The sequence below is a fragment of the Oryctolagus cuniculus genome, chromosome 10, assembly GCF_051225735.1.
Source record: "Oryctolagus cuniculus isolate XC-2025 breed Fujian yellow rabbit chromosome 10, ASM5122573v1, whole genome shotgun sequence".
NCBI classification, from domain to species: domain Eukaryota; kingdom Metazoa; phylum Chordata; class Mammalia; order Lagomorpha; family Leporidae; genus Oryctolagus; species Oryctolagus cuniculus.
The window spans coordinates 15,846,558-15,863,756 of NC_142876.1; the positions used below are offsets into that span (position 1 = coordinate 15,846,558).

The 17,199-nt window shown below is 41.2% G+C and overlaps 1 protein-coding gene across 2 annotated transcripts in view; it reads right to left on the reverse strand.

Moving 5' to 3' along the window:
* The window catches only part of PHLPP1 (PH domain and leucine rich repeat protein phosphatase 1), a 228,904-nt gene that overhangs the window by 116,234 nt on the left and 95,471 nt on the right, over positions 1-17,199 (reverse strand). For both annotated transcript variants that reach the window (XM_051851890.3, XM_089305002.1), the window contains exon 2: positions 9,640-9,836. In XM_051851890.3, coding sequence (XP_051707850.3) covers positions 9,640-9,836 — 197 coding nt within the window. The remainder of the gene's footprint in view (positions 1-9,639; positions 9,837-17,199) is intronic.

Below are 17,199 nucleotides of genomic sequence, written 5' to 3' on the forward strand. Positions count from 1 at the left end.
TTTTGTATTATTCTGCACTACAGCTTTCTTTAAAAGAGGCCTTTTGGGACTGGCACTGTGGTGCAGTGGGTTAAGCTGTGGTCTGCTGTGCCGACATCCCATATGGGTGCCCGTTTGAGTTCTAGCTGCTCTACTTCTGATTCAGCTCCCTGCTAAAGTGCTTGGGAAAGCAGCTGAAGATGGTCCAAGTCCTTGGGCCCCTGAAACCACATGGGAGACCAGGAAGAAACTCCAGGCTTCAGCCAAGTCCAGACCTGGCCATTGCTGGGGTGAGTGAACCAGAAGATAGATCTGTCTTTCCTTCTCTCTCTCAGTAAACTCTGCCTTTCAAATAAATAAATAATCATAGTAAAAAGAAGTCTTTCAAGCATGCTAAATGTTTTTAAAAATTTAACATGAAACTGAGAATAACCTGAAATAAAACCCTACTGTGAGAACTTTCAAGTCCTAATGATGCAGTAACACAGAAAATTCTAACTTCCACTGCCAGCACATTTTTTACAAAGAGGAAAATCTACACAATAAGGTGGCACTGTATTACACAAACTCCTATGTCTCATTTACGAAGATGATCACAAGCCGAGTCACAAAGAAAGCATAAAAAGATTTTTAAAAGATCATTATCACAAAGAACATGCTCTTGCACCACAATAATATTTAATTAGAAATCAGTTTTTAAAAATCCATGTCTTCTTAGAATATTAACAGACTTCTAAATAACACAATTTTCAACTACATACTACTAAACAACTCAGAGATTAAAAAAGAAATAAAAAACCTTAAAACTAAATGATTGTAGGCTGGCGCCGTGGCTCACTAGGTTAATCCTCCACCTTGCGGCGCCAGCACACTGGGTTCTAGTCCTGGTCAGGGCATTGGATTCTGTCCCGGTTGCCCCTCTTCCAGGCCAACTCTCTGCTGTGGCCAGGGAGTGCAGTGGAGGATGGCCCAAGTGCTTGGGCCCTGCACCTGCATGGGAGACCAGGAGAAGCACCTGGCTCCTGGCTTCGGATCAGCGCGGTGCGCCGGCTGCAGCACGCCGGCAACGGCAGCCATTGGAGGATGAACCAATGGCAAAGGAAGACCTTTCTCTCTGTCTCTCTCTCTCTCACTGTCCACTCTGCCTGTCAAAAAAAAAAATAAATAAATAAAAATAAATAAATGATTGTAAAAATACCACATATCAAAATCTGAGGAATGCAGTATCAGTAGCTATAAAGGGAAATTTAAATTTTTAAATATATCAGGAAACATGTCAGAAAACTAATTTGATCAGCACATATTCTTAAGAACTTTGGGGAAAAATCTGAAATCAAAAACTGAATAATTCCGAAGTATAATGAAGGCAATGTTAAAAGCAGAAGCTGATGAAATGAAAACCAAACATGCAACAGAGAACATTATCAAAGCAAAAAACTGATCTCAAAGGGCTGGAAGTTGTGGCTCAGCAGGTTAAGCCAAAATCTACTTCCGTTCCAAGTGGGCTCCCTGTTAAAGCACCTGCCAAAGCAGCGGAAGATGGTCCAAGTACCTGGGGCCCTGTAACCGGCATGAGGATCCCAGGCTCTAGGCTCTAGGCTCTGGCCTGGCACAGCCCCAACCATCATGGCCATTTAGGTAATGAATCAGATGAGGATCTTTTTGTTTCTGTCATATCTCAAATAAAAATTTAAAAATAAAATTTATCAATTATCTGGCAAGTTATATCAAGAAAACACTAAGTATTAATGAAAAGGGGGACATTACTACAGACTCAGAAAGAAAATACCACAATTTTGTGACCAATTCTTTTTACCAACACTAAATCAAAAAAAAAGGTCTAAATAATTCTGAAACCATTTAAGAAACTGAATATTTAAAAAAATTTTTCTCAAGAAAATATCAAAATCATAGAGGTTATTTTTTATTTTTTTAAAAGATTTATTTTACTTGAAAGGCAGAGTTACAGAGAGGAGACAGACATACATATATATAGAGAGAGAGAGAGAATGAACTTTACATCTGCTAATTCACTCCCCAAATGACCACGAGCCAGGAACTTGAGGTCTCCCACACGGGTGAAGGGCCCAAACACTTGGGCCATCTTCTGCTGTTTTCCAGTGCTCATTAGCAGGGTGCTGAATGGGAAGTGGAGCAGCTGGGACTCAGCAGCACCCATACTGGATGCTGTTGGCTCAACCTGCTATGCCAAAACAGCAGCTTCAGAACCATAGTTTTTAACTTTATTAAAAAGATTACTTATTTATTTGAAAGGTAGAGTTACAGAGCATCAGAGGCAGAGAGAGAGAAAGAAGTCTTTCACTCGCTGGTTCACTCCCTAGACGGCCACAACGGCCGGAGCTATGCTGATCCTAAGCCAGGAGCCAGGAGGTTATGCCAGGTTTCCTACACAGGTGCAGGGGCTCAATGACTCAGGCCATCCTCTACTGCTTTCCCAGGCCATAGCAGAGAGCTGGATTGGAAGTGGAGCAGCCAGGACTCAAACAGGTACCCATATGGGATGCTGGCTCTGCAGGTGGCGGCTTTACCTGCTACTACACAGCGCTGGCCCCAAGAACCATAGAGTTTTACAGGTGAGTTTTACTAAAGTGTCAAGAATTTATGTAAATATTCACCAAATAAAAAACATGAATGAAAACACATCCACCTAGTCTCTGAGACCAGTATAACCAAAACTGAACCAATAACAAAAAAGGAAAACTATGAGCAGCATCAGTCATGAAGACTTCCTTTAAATAAAATATTTCACCCGAATTCAGTATGGAGAAAAAATATTTCAAGGACAAGTTGAATTTACCTCAGGTAAGGAAAAATGGCTTAATATTATTATAAATTGTCAAAACAATTAATCACAATAGCAGTAAAAAAAAGGCAACCATATGACTATTGAGATAACTGAAGAAAAAAGAAGGTAATAATTCATCATCATTCATGATAAAAACTTTTACCAATATAACGAATAACTCACATAGGCTGACCAAACATTTTTATGAAACATCTGAGAAAAGCTGCAGTGTTAATAAGGAGGCAATCACCGATTAGACAAGTACTTACTATTTCTATTGAATACTGTACTAGAGTCCTACCCACAGAAGGGAAGAAAGATATTTGTCACGCCATTATTTGACTATTATATGATTAGCTACACAGTGAACTAAAAGGAATCTACAGGCATTATATTAAAGAAACCAAAAGAGTTTATCAAAGTGGTTGGATATAAGCTCAATAGTTAAAAATCAACTGCATTTCCATAAATCAAAGAGAAAACACTTTTGATACCATTTATATTAGTCCATATTGACAGAAATCAGGTAAGTGGCTTCTTGGAGATGAAAAGCAACATACAGGAAGGGGCAGGGGAAAAGGAATACAGATAGCAAAAGGAAAGTTCTAGAGTTGATAGATATGTTTACTACTACCTTGATTATGCAAATAACTTCATGGGTCTATATAACTATTGAATTATACTTGGGAATATACAGTTATCAAATTATTACCAAAATCTGAATTTTATTGTCATTAATACTTCAGCAAAATGGTGGTGAAGATGCAGAGAAACATGTGTATGCTGATGTGAGTGTATAGCAATCTTAGAAAATAATTTATCATCTTGTAAAAGTAAATGTGGGCTGGCACCGTGGCTCAATAGGCTAATCCTCCACCTAGCGGCACCGGCACACCGGGTTCTAGTCCCGGTCGGGGTGCCGGATTCTGTCCCGGTTGCCCCCCTTCCAAGCCAGCTCTCTGCTGTGGCCAGGGAGTGCAGTGGAGGATGGCCCAAGTACTTGGGCCCTGCACCCCATGGGAGACCAGGAGAAGCACCTGGCTCCTGGCTTCAGATCAGCACAGCACGCCGGCCGCCAACATGCTGGCCGGAGCGACCACTTGGGGGGTGAACCAACGGCAAAGGAAGACCTTTCTCTCTGTCTCTCTCTCTGTCCACTCTGCCTGTCAAAAAAAAAAAAAAAAAAAAAAAGCAAATGTGCACAGAACCCAGTAATGGCATGGCTGAGTATGTAATTCTCAAGGAGGTCATTATAGGAATTTTGTATTGAACAGCTCTTCATTGTCCAATGCTTTGCATGTTATTTTTACTCTCAGTCCCTGTCCTTGAAATGCCAGATAACAGTACTCAACAATGACTATCTGCTTTTCTACATTCCCAATATCTCTTGCAATTAGGATGGAGTCATACATAAGTAGCTCTGGCCATGTGTCACTTTTATATCCAAATGGACAAAAGCCAGTGAATGATCCTCCAGTTACCTCTTCCCTTGCCAAAGCAACAAAGGCAGGCTGTGTGTCTCTAATGTTAGAATTACAAAGGAATACGGGAGGGAGCGCTTAGCCTAGAAGTTAAGATGCCAGAAGCAGGCCACATGACAGTACCTGGGTTCAATACCCTATTCTGGTTCCTGGCAGTAATTTCCTGCTAATGCAGACCTGGGGAGGCAACAGTGATGGTGTAAGCAATTGCGTTCCTAGCACCCATAAAGGAGGCTTGGATTATGTTCCCAGCCCCAGTTTCTGTCCCTAGCCCATTCTGAGGCTACTACTATAGGTATTCAGGGGACAGGAGCTCTATCTTTTTCAAATAAATAATTAATAAATAAAATTTTAAAATGAAATAAAAAGAAGAAAGCCACCATCAGGATGGTTTCTTGCACAACTATATAAAAAAAGAAATTCCAACCTCTCTTTCTCACAGTAGACATAGAATGCAATTAAGAACAGCTGTTGGCCGTTGCCACGGCTCACTAGGCTAATCGTCCACCTGCGGCGCCAGCACCCTGGGGTTCTAGTCCTGGTCGGGGCACCAGATTCTGTCCTGATTGCTCCCCTTCCAGGCCAGCTCTCTGCTGTGGCCCAGGAAGGCAGTAGAGGATGGCCCAAGTGCTTGGACCCTGCACCCGCATGGGAGACCAGGAGGAAGCACCTGGCTCCTGGCTTCGGATCAGCACAGCACACCAGCCGCAACGTGCTGGCCGGAGCGACCGCTTGCGGGGTGAACCAACAGAAAAGGAAGACCTTTTTCTCTGTCCTCTTTCTTTCACTGTCTAACTGCCTGTCATAAATAAAATAAAATAAAATAAAATAAAATAAAATAAAATAAAATAAAATAACAGCTGTTAAAAGTCACTAAGGGACTGGTGCTGTGGCTTAGTGGGCAAAGCCTCTGCCTGCAGTGCCAGCATCCCATATGGGTACCGGTTTGAGTCCCGGCTGCTCCACTTCTGATCTAGCTCTCTGCTATGGCTTGGGAAAGCAGAAGATGGCTCATGTCCTCGGACCCCTGCTCGCACATGGGAGACCCGGAAGAAGCTCCTGGCTCCTGGCTTCGGATTGGCTCAGCTCCGGCTGTTGTGGTCAGTTGGGGAGTGGACCAGCAGATGGAAGACCTCTCTCTCTCTATCTCTCTCTCTCTCTCTCTGCCTGCCTCTCAGAAACTCTGCCTTTTAAATAAATAACCTTTTAAAAAAATAAAAACTTAGGTAGCTTAGGACAATTCTGGTAAATCACATGACTTCTTTTTAAAAAAAAGTCACTTGGATTGGGGGTAGGGGTGGGAGTCAGGGGAAGTTGTTACCATGGCATAACTTTAGCCTATATTAACTGATATGTTTTCTGTGGGATCATTTGACCATCAAAACATTCCTACATATTGCCAAATGTGCCCTAGGCACAGAAACTGTTGCAAACTATGTCCTAAAAAAGTTCTTTAGTACCAAGAGGCATATCAACATAAGACTGTGTCAATAGCATTGTTTGTAACAATAAAAAACTGGAAGCAACCCAAATGTCCATCAGCAGGAAAATTACTTAAATGATGGAATGTTTACAGAGTGGAACATTATACAGAAATGAAAACCACATGAGTCACATGGAATCTTATTACAAAACATAATATTGGGTGCAAAACTCAATCACAGGAGACTACATGCAGTATGATCCCAGTTTTATTCAGATTAAAAACAAGCAAAACATACTGACATGAAAAAGTTTATTTCAAACAGGAAGAAATTTATGACTACACATTATAAGAGAATGGATGCCTCTGGGTTGCAGGAAGGGAATGGGACATATGTAAAAACATAGGCTGAGGGGCTGGCACCCTGGCGCAGTAAGTTAATCCTCCGCCTGTGGTGCCGGCATCCCATATGGGAGCCAGTTCTAGTCCTGGCTGCTCCTCTTCCAGTCCAGCTCTCTGCTGTGGCCTGGGAATGCAGAAGATGGTCCAAGTGCTTGGGCCCCTGCATCTGCATGGGAGATCCAGAAGAAGCTCCTGACTCCTGGCTTCAGATGGGCACAGCTCCAGCCGTTGCAGCCTTTTGGGGGGTGAACAAACAGAAGGAAGACCTTTCTCTCTGTCTCTCCCTCTCAGGGTCTGTAACTCTACCCCTCAAATAAATAAATAAAAGTCTTTAAAAAACAAACAAACAAACATAGGCCGTACAGAACACTGGTGTTGCTGCTGTGAAGGCTCCTAAATCAAGCAGCTAACAGTTACTGATCACCTTTCCTCTCCACTGGCAGCCAAGGTAAGTGAGGATGGGTGCATACATGTAATTGAGGAGCAATGGAAGAAGGAAGCAGTCAGAAGTGATACACTTTCTCATGAGGGTCCACTGTTGGCAGTGCCGCCAGCTCTCCAAACTCCACAGTCCCACCCAGCCCAATAAGGCATGCAGACTGGGATACGAGGCCAAGAAAAGTTATGTCACTGGACCATGAGTGCCCAGTTCTAAGGGTGTTAAAATTAGTCTGCAAATAATTTCATGAAGGCTTTGTCAAATTATGAAAGTTAAAAGTGCAGTAATGTTTGAAGATGAAGTGGTAGATAACTTGTTTCCAACAAGAAACTTTGTCTTTATTTTATTTTATTAGGGAGTTAATATGTCCATATTAAAAACATGCTGTGTGATATAACAGGTGTAAAATCAATTCTTTAAAAGAAAAAAAACCAGTTTACTCAATTTATTAGGCTTCATATTTTAAGCAAATTGTAATCAAAGTATATTATCAAAATTCTGTTAAATTCTAAAGGAAAAATTAAAGAACTGCAAAATGAATAAAAACTCATTTACTATACATTTTTTTTTTTTAATTTTATTTTATTTTTGACAGGCAGAGTGGACAGTGAGAGAGAGAGACAGAGAGAGAAAGGTCTTCCTTTGCCGTTGGTTCACCCTCCAATGGCCGCCGCTGCAGCCGGCGCACCGCACTGATCCGATGGCAGGAGCCAGGATCCAGGTGCTTTTCCTGGTCTCCCATGGGGTGCAGGGCCCAAGCACCTGGGCCATCCTCCACTGCACTCCCTGGCCATAGCAGAGAGCTGGCCTGGAAGAGGGGCAACCGGGACAGAATCCGGCGCCCCAACCGGGACTAGAACCCGGTGTGCCGGCGCCACAAGGTGGAGGATTAGCCTATTGAGCCACGGCGCCGGCTCTACTATACATTTTTCAACAACTAAATTTTGAGAGCTTTCACAACAAAATAATTTGTCATTTGAACATAAACTAATGACCATGCTCCAGTGCTATTTCAATCTGATACCATAACAATTATACCTAGACTATAACCAAGCTATATCACATCTTATTTTGAGATCTTCTGTATTTACAAATTTAAAAGAAAAGGAGGGAAAAACTATTTACTCTCAGTTTTGTCTTTAACAGAATAAAAACAAGGAATAGACAAATATTAATGAAAGCTTATTATTACAAAGTGAAATATTGTGTCCTAACTTGGTCAACAGGTTTTACAGGGTTTGCTCGCAAGAAGAGGAAGCTATTAACTTTCAATTCACTCAATGGTAGATGTCCTCCCAATAAAAGCCCTGGGAAACAGGACAAGTCTCCAGCTGTGAAGAAAATGCTAATTATAACTAGATCTGACCTTATCTGAACATTCCACGTGCTTTCCTGTCTCAGCCTCTCTGAGTATAACAATCTTTTTGACCATCTTCTTCATGTGTCAAATGATTTTCACTCTTCAAGTTCCACTATAATTGTTACCTTTCATTCCAAAAAAAAAAAAAAAAAAAAAACCCTATCCTTCACTAAATACTTACAGTATTTTCTCTTCATCTCTCTTACAGTAGACACTGCTGGGTCCATCCCTCATCACCTGAAACTAAATTAGAACCTATTCAAAGGCAGGGATGGTTACTTTCCCATTTAGGTGTTTCTGGGGTGGCTAGCACAGTGCCTTCCCCAAAGGATACTTAATAAACAGTGATATTGATTTGCCTATGCAAATATCCAGCATCATAGAGAAGAGACAGACTGTTGACCTAATACATCATCAAACATTAAACACACATTTTTAACAATGATCTATGATGGTTGTACTGATGACTAATTTTCAGTAATATATCCAAATAACAAAAAATCTTACATATCAGTCACTAATCCTGCAATGTCCAGACAAAAGTTTAAGGAGCAATGGTTTCAATATGAATGACTGAAAAGGACCTGAATATACCTTGCAGCTGGGCTAATACCTATTTCAGAAAATTATCAAATACTAGCCTTCTTAGGACTAGTACATGTAATAAAAGGGGAAGCAATTTAACATTGGCTACTTACTCAAAACTAAAGGTTAGTTTAACCTTATGAATGAACAAAGAATGAGTCTGCCACACATCAGGTGAACAACAAAACCACTCATCTGGTCTTACCTTCTTCATTTCAGACATTTGTCAATTTTAGAAGGTTTACTTTAAGAAAAGTTGGCTTATTTTTCTTCCTTCATATTCTTCATATTCTGCCTGCTTTCCCATGCCCACTCAGGACGGTGAGGGAAGGGGAATAGTAAAAAAAAGCATTTAAAATATTCCCAATTTCCAACAATGCATTTTCTCATCCAAATCTTTGTTCCTATTTATCAACAGATTATCTTATTTAAATGCCAAGAAACACTGACATATTATGATGATGCAACCCTTACAAATGCTTAGAGTTTATAATTAAATCTGGCACAGTAAAGAATTTAATATTTTCCCAAGCAATCTGGTTCTTTCTATTTTATAAATGATAGGAATAAAATAGTTAACATACCCAAAGGAAAGCAGCCTGGAGTATCAGAAATATTTGTTGGTTATATCACATGTTTTCTCTGAAATGAGCTACATTTCAGGTTCAAAATGTATGACCAGCCTCAGAATATACTGAAAGTATTAACCTCACTGGTCACAAAACACAAATAAACAGAGTGGTAGGGGAAGTGTGACCAAAGACTTCAGCACGAGAGTCTTACTCTTGGTAAGCATGCTTGAATGTTCCTGAGGTCAAGGGCTTGGGGATAAGTATTCTCTACTACTAAGTCTATGCTCAAGACAACAAAAGATGTCCACGCAGAAACAATGAATTTATGATCTACACTCTAAAATATGACAGTATTTTCTGGGCAGCAGGTAAAATGAATGCACCAATGAAAGGAAGAGCAGCAGGGCTCACGTGAGCCCACGGCATCACCTTCCACAACTCCACCAATCAAAAAGGCCCCAGTGGGAGAGCACAAGAACAAGTAAGACCTAGCATTCATCAAAAACCATCTGCCCTCCCTTAGTACAGAAACGGCTTAAAGTAACATCTGTAGTGATCCTGGGAAACCTTGAGTAGTTTGTTTTTAACTTACTTTTCCACCTATCAGTGGCAGAACATGCATCTTTCCGGTCAGGCTGTCTTTCACAGAGGATACTATCAAGCAGGTCCCACACAGGATAACTTGACGTCGTGTCCATCGGTTCACTGGCAGCTGCATTTTGCCTTTCCGGACATTATACATTCCTGAGAGCTGAATCCGTTCAGAGCTGCTGGTACTGTGAGGCTTCCCTAAAACACAAGCAAACAAGTCACTCCATTAAAAATGAGCTTATGTTTTCCCTTTATCTGTACCCCAGAAAAACTAATCAGACAAGAGAAGCATTGTAGGGAAATAATCTAATTTACAACCAAGCTTATATTACAGCCGCAGTAATGTAATTATGGTAAGAACTGTAATATCTACTCCATACATACATTTTAACACTAGGTAAAGAACCTTTTCCTTCAGACTTTAGAATACCATTTTACCTCCTCTATTTTAACTCATTTATTATATATCCTTCACAATTTAGTTTTATTTTAGAGATGAATTCAAGATTTTTATTGATGTCTAGAATTAAGCACACTAAGAAGAAAATATTATAGAGCAAGACAGGAAAACAGCATTTGACATCTAGGACTTAATGAAACTAGCAGTTAGCTGCTATTCTTCCATCTACATATATTCAATTTACATTTACTATGAGAGAAAGATAAAAATGAAAGGTTTTTAAGTCTTCAAAGATAAACCTAACAGCAATCCACAAAGGATGTGTACTGTGAACTTGTGACTTTTGGAGAGGGGCAAAACAGAAAGACTAGCACCAAGACTGAGAGATAGAGGTCTGAGAAAATCCGAAGTCTTCATTTCCCAGGAAGGGCCTACGGCAGAATTACAATCAGGCAAGTCCTAGCAACTTGATGGCAAAACTACTGTGATTAACTTGACACAGTGATGGAGCTGTATACAACAACAATGTCCCCAGTTCTAGATACTGAATACATACTATGTCACAGGGTACTGAAGTCTATGCATATAAGTGAATTAATAAGAAATACATGTCATATAGTAAGAACCAAGTAAAAAGTGACATATTTATTTGTATGATTACTCGCCAAGAGCCAGCAGAAGAAACAGTCAAGAGAAAATAGATTTTTATAAATATTAGCATAAATAAATTCCATTTAACAGTTTTGAGAAATGTCTAACAGCCACTAGACAGGGAACAGGAAGAGCAAGAGCAACAAAATTAGATCTCAAGAAGATCCAGGGTGTCTGAACCCTATTTTTCTTAGCACACTTTGCTTCATGTTTCTTCTAATTGGTGTTTGTGAGATTTCTTGGTTTAATGATTAAATTAAAACTTTTCCTCAGCTAGTACTTCTGAACTTTTTCTGACCTCACAGGACAAGGGTACTTTAAGATGTTGGTTAAGACGCTGCATCCTGGGACTGGTGTTATGGCACAGTGGGTTAATCTATCGCTTGTAATGCTGGCATCCCATATGGATACTGGTTGGAGTTCCATGGGGTCCAGTTACAATCCACTTTTGATCTGACCTGGGAGAGCAGAAGATGGCCCAAGTGCTTGGGCCCTGCATCCACATGGGATACCTGCTGGAAGCTGCCGGCTTCAGCTTGGCCCAGCCCCCACCACTGCAGCTATCTGGAGCGTGAACCAGCAGATGGAAGAGCTCTCTCTTCCTGTAACTCTTTCAAATAAATAAATAAATCTTTAATTTAAAAAAAAAAAAAAAAAAGATGTTGCATCCCATATTAGCTGCCTCTGGCCCAGACTGTGGGATGCATCTGTGATGGCTCCAGTAATCAGGTCCTATGTGGGAGACCTGAATTGAGTTCTTATCTCCTGGCTTCAGCCAAATCAGCCCCAGCAGTTGCATACATGTGAGGAGTTAACCAGAGATGGGGGGAGTGTGAGCACACTCTCTCTCTCTACCACTTCCCCTCCCCTGAAAAACAATGGAGGGGCAGGCATTGTGGAACAGCAGGTTAAGCCACCGCTTGGGATGCCCTGGTTCAATTTCTGGCTGCTTTGCTTCCTGCTAATGACATCCGGGAAAGCAGCAGAAGTACTTGAGTCCCTCTCACCCACATGTAGACTGAGATGGAACCCCAGGCTTCTGGCTGTCACAGGCATTTCAGGGTACTGAATCAGTTGATTAAAGAGATATTTCTCTTTCTCTCTGTTCTCTTCCTTCCAAATAAAACTTTTTGCAGTGAAAGTGGAATTTAAAATGTTTATTTTGAAGTTAAAAAACTGAATTTCATGTTTTTTTAAAAGACATTTATTTATTTGAAAGTCAGAGTTACACAGAGAGAGAAGGAGAAGCAGAGAGAGAAGTCTTCCATCTGCTGGTTCACTCCCCAATTGGCTGCAACGGCCACAGCTGAGATGATCCGAAGCCAGGAGCCAGAGTTTCCTCCAGGTCTCCCACGCCCATGCAGGGACTTGGGCCATCCTCCACTGCTTTCTCAGGCCATAGCAGAGCTGCATCAGAAGTGGAGTAGCCAGGACTCAAACCGGTGCCCATATAGGATGCCAGCACTGCAGGCAGCGGCTTTGCCCGATAAGCCACAACGCTGGCCCCTATAGTTTTTCATAACATACATTTTCCTTGGACTTTTTGAAGACTTTCATCAAGCCACTTGAAGCTATCTTAAAGCTCACTGATACCTTATTTCTTTTCTCTATTTCACTATTGGTTATATCAATTATTGGTTTCACTATTGGTTATACCAATTATCACATATTCGGATTCATTAACATTTTCTTTGGTGGTATGTAATGTACCACTAATCCCATCCAGTAAACTTTCATCTGTACACATTCAGTCTGGGTGTGATGTAAACATATGTTTACATACAGACATATATTCACACACATGCAACTCCCATATTTCTCCTTATATGCTAATACTTTATCTTCATGAAGATATAGAACATATCTGTAACAACTGCTTAAATGTCCTTGTCAACTAATTCTATCATTTGTATCACTTCTATGTCAGTTTAGTTTCACTGAGTTTGCTCCTCATTATGGGGCATATTTTCCACAAATAGTAATTTTTGCTTGGTGCCAGCCACTATGAATTTCACCTTGGTGAGTGCTGGATATATTTGTATTTCTATAAATATTACAGAGCTTTGTTCTAAGACACACTTACTTGGAAATAGTTTGCTTCTAAGATCTGTTATGCAGGACCAGAAAGGCCATAAGTCTAGAGCTAATAATAGTATCAGCAAGCAACACCCTACTGAGTACTGCACCCCATACCCTGTGAACTCCAAGGTTTTTCACTCTGGCTGTCAGGAACATGAACTGCCCCGGCCCTGCGTGAGCTTTACAGATTGTTCCTGCTGCTCCCTCTCAGTCGTCTGCCCAGTCCTGCACACCTTCATCAGCACTCAACTTGAGGACCAGTGGGGAGACCTCGCGCATGTCTTCAGAACGCCATCCCTGAGCTGCTTTCTCCTCTCCAGCAACTACCCTATACACTAAGCCATTTATCTTCAGCTGACTCCCAGCTCTGTCTGTTGAATCCAGGAGGAGTATCAGGCTCTGTCTGGGTTCCTCCTCCCAGTACGGAGGCCTGGAACGAACTCTCTGTCATCTGTAAGATGCAGCAGCTCATCTGCTTTCTCCCTTTCGAGGACTGGATTTTCTGTGGACTTCAGTGCCCTGTGGAGACTGATGGCCACTATTGGAAAGTTAATATTTCATTTTATTTCCTCTGGTTTTTAGCTGTTTTAAAACAGTGAAATGTTTTAGAGTAAATGCAATTCCTGTTACTGCTATTTTTAGCTTAATACTAGTACCCACTTTTTAAAAATTTCTAAGAATGTTTAACATAATTAGATATTTCCTTCAAAGTGCTGAATATCATACTCCCTGCAAGATCAACTCCTGGAGGAGTTGTCTGACCTTTTCCAAAATTTCAATATTAACACAGTCCTGCCCTCATTTCCATCTGGTCACTGTAATGAGAATATAAATAACTTACAATTTGTTGCCTTACTTTACATTCATTCAATCCTAAAACTACAGGCCTAACATTAACTCTCTACCCTTTCTCAAAGTAAAGGACTAAAACTGCAGTAGCTTTCTTCTTCCACTTCTCTATTTGTAGTCATTAAACTAAGTAGTCAGGACCACTGAACAATTCACTTTTGGTTAAGTCAGGTGTCACTATACTACCTTTCATAAACTAATATCAACAGAACAATAAAGTACACTTCATTAATCTCTTTGCCTTGCCACATACATTAGGACTTTGACCTTACCAGACATAACTGGGATAACTGGACAGCACAACTTGGATGGAAAAACCCTGACTGAGCATTATAAAGTAGCCTTCTTTACTGATTCAAAAGGCAGTAGGGCAGATTGTAACAATTGTTTTAGATACAGTAGTTCTCAAAATGTGGTTCCAAAACGACTGGTATCAGAATTACCTGAACTCATATTAGAAAATACAAAATTCTTGGGACTGGCACTGTGGCACAGCAGGTAAAGCCAATGCCTGCAATGCCAGTATCCTATATGGGTACTGGTTCAAGTTCTGGCTGCTCCACTTCTGATCCAGCTCCCTGCTAATATGCTTGGGAAAGCAGCGGAGCGTGGCCAAAGTGCCTGGGCCCCTACAGCCATGTGGGAGACCCAGAAGAAGTTACTGGTTCTTGACGTTGGGGCAGCCCAACTCTAGCCATTACAGCCATTTGGGGAGTGAACCAGCAGATGGAAGATCTCTCTCTCTCTTCCTCTAACTCTGCCTTTTGAATAAACAAATGAATCTTTAAAGAAAAAATACAAATTCTCAGGTCCTACCATAGGACTAGTGGACCAGCATCTCCAGGGGTGCAGGCCAGCAACCTGTGTTTTAACAAGGCCTGTATAAACACTGTTCAGTGAGCACAAGTACCACTGTGATGGTTTAGATACATTCCTCCAGTTCTAGAAGTCAGGGGTGAGGGGTGAGGGGTTTCTCTCTCTCTCTCTCCCCCTCTCTCCCTGTCTCTCTCTCTCTCTCCGTCTCTCTCTCTGTCTCTCTCAACCTTTCTCTTTCTCCCTCTCTCCCTCTCTCCCTGTCTCTCTCTCTCTCTCCGTCTCTCTCCATCTGTCTTTCTCTGTCTCTCTCAACCTGTCTTTCTCTCTCTTCCTCCCTCTCTCTGTCTCTCTCTCTGTCTCTCTCTCTCTCTCCCTGTCTTTCTCTCTCTTCCTCCCTCTCTCTCTGTCTCTCTCCCTGTCTCACAATTAAAACATACATACATACATACAGGTTTATCTCCAGAGCTTCAAGGTAGTTCCCACAATCTTTGAGCTGTGGAAGTATGTGCATCACAAGTAGATGCTGCAGTGTTAGAAGCAGTCTCAGGTCCACCACCTGCGATTTGTGTCAGTGCGCTTTGCCCTGTGTCGGCTCTTGTGAGAAAGAAAAAGCCAGTCGTCTAGGAGTGAAGAAAGGCTTTGAGCAAGTGTAGCCCTATCAATGTGGAAGACACCACAGGAAGTGGAGCTACAGGTAGTAAGAATGATGACTGCATTGATCTCTTAGGATCTGATGAGGAGGAAAGTGAAGAGACAAAGAAGCTAAGGAAAGAACGACTTGCACAGATGTGTCAAAGAAAATAAAAAATGTGTACTTCTTGCCAAGTCTTCCATTACATTAGATGTGAAAATTGAGGAATAAGACAGATATGGCAAAATTGGAAGAGTTCATCAGAAGTATTTAAGCAAATGTCTTGATTTGTGCTCCTCTAAACTAGTTCCAGTGGGCTACAGAATTCAAATACAGTGTGCAGTTGAAGATGACTAAGTTCAGACAGGTAAATTGGAGGAAAAGATCACAGCTTTTTTTTTTCTTTCTCTCTCTCTCTCTCTCTTTTTTTTTTTTTTTTTTTTTGACAGGCAGAGTGGACAGTGAGAGAGAGAGAGAGAGAGAGACACAGGGAAAGGTCTTCCTTTACCATTGGTTCACCCTCCAATGGCCACTGCGGCTGGCATGCTGCGGCCCGTGCACTGCGCTGATCCGAAGCCAGGAGCCAGGTGCTTCTCCTGGTCTCCCATGCAGGTGCAGGACCCAAGAACTTGGGCCATCCTCCACTGCACTCTCGGGCCACAGCAGAGAGCTAGACTGGAAGAGGGGCAACCGGGACAGAATCCGGCACCCCAACCGGAACTAGAACCCGGGGTGCCGGTGCCACAGGCGGAGGATTAGCCAAGTGAGCCTCGGCGCCGGCCAAGATCACAGCTTTTGACGACCACATGCAACCAATGGATATGACTGTTTTCAACAAAATCGAAAGCCATCCTGATCTTTTCACTTACATAAAAGCTTAAAAGATTAAAAACCACATACAACGAGAAGGAAACTATTCAAAACAGTTTGTTTTATGGGACATTCACATCCCATTTGAAGAGCCTGGTTTGAATCTCAGGTATTCCAATCCAACTTGCTGTTAATGCACACCCTAGGAGCAGCAGGTAATTTCTCAAGTACTTAGTTCCCTGCAACCCACATGAGAAACCCAGATTGAGTTCTGGGTTCCTGGCTTCATCCTGGCCCAGCCCCAGCTATTGCAGGCCATTTGGGGAGTGAGCAGTGGAAGGAAGATCTCTTTATCTAGCTTTCTCTCTCAAATAAAACAAAAACAAATAAGAACTTTAAAAAAGAATAAAATGTCAATTTGGATTTTACTAATTTGGAATTCTGTACAAAACTTTAAATTGAAACCTACATCTGTCTTATCTATCAGCAGGGATTTTTACTAATAAATTAATAAACATGACCTGAGGAAAATATTTTTATTTTTGGGAAAAATATAGTTTATTCTGCTGAATCACACATTTTTTCAAACGCCAATTAGTTCATTTATTATTGTAAACAGGGGACTGATTCCAGTATAATAGGCATTTTGTGTTGATTCATATGGATTTAATCTGGGCGAGGAGAGTGAGAATAGCAGAAATAGAATTGTAACTTCCAGTAGGAAAGAAAAAGTCCACACTAAATTTACAGGCTCAACACCCACAAGCCAGTATATCTCCTAATCAACTATTGTGCATTTTTATTATTTCCTTAGACAACTCACCTTGCAGCCACATTAAACTGCCTGCCTGAGCTATCTATATCTTAAGGTATTAACTATCATTTTTGTTAGTGTTCCAATTATTTAAAACTAATGGACTTAGTGTTCTGTGCCCCATGCCCCAAACTCCATTCTCTCATAAGCCTTGTTATTTCTTAATGTACAATTTTTGATGAATGTGAGAATTTTCAGGAATATATCCACTATCAGAAGAAACTCTCATTTTAATTACACCATTAACACAACACAGAAATAAGTACAAATATGGAGCCAATCAAACGTCTTTGCTAAATGCTTCCTGGAGCGTACCTTTGTAGGAAGTGAAAAATATGCCCAAATTTGTTTAAATTCTTCCTTTCAAACAGTGGGGCCTAATTCCACTCACTTGGTGATTCACTTCAGTAGAAGTTAGATAGATAGAATGTGGCAGACGTGAGGTGGCAGCTTGTAACTTCTGAAACTAGGTCACAAAAAGCACAAAGCTTCCTCCGTGCTCCCTCTCCAG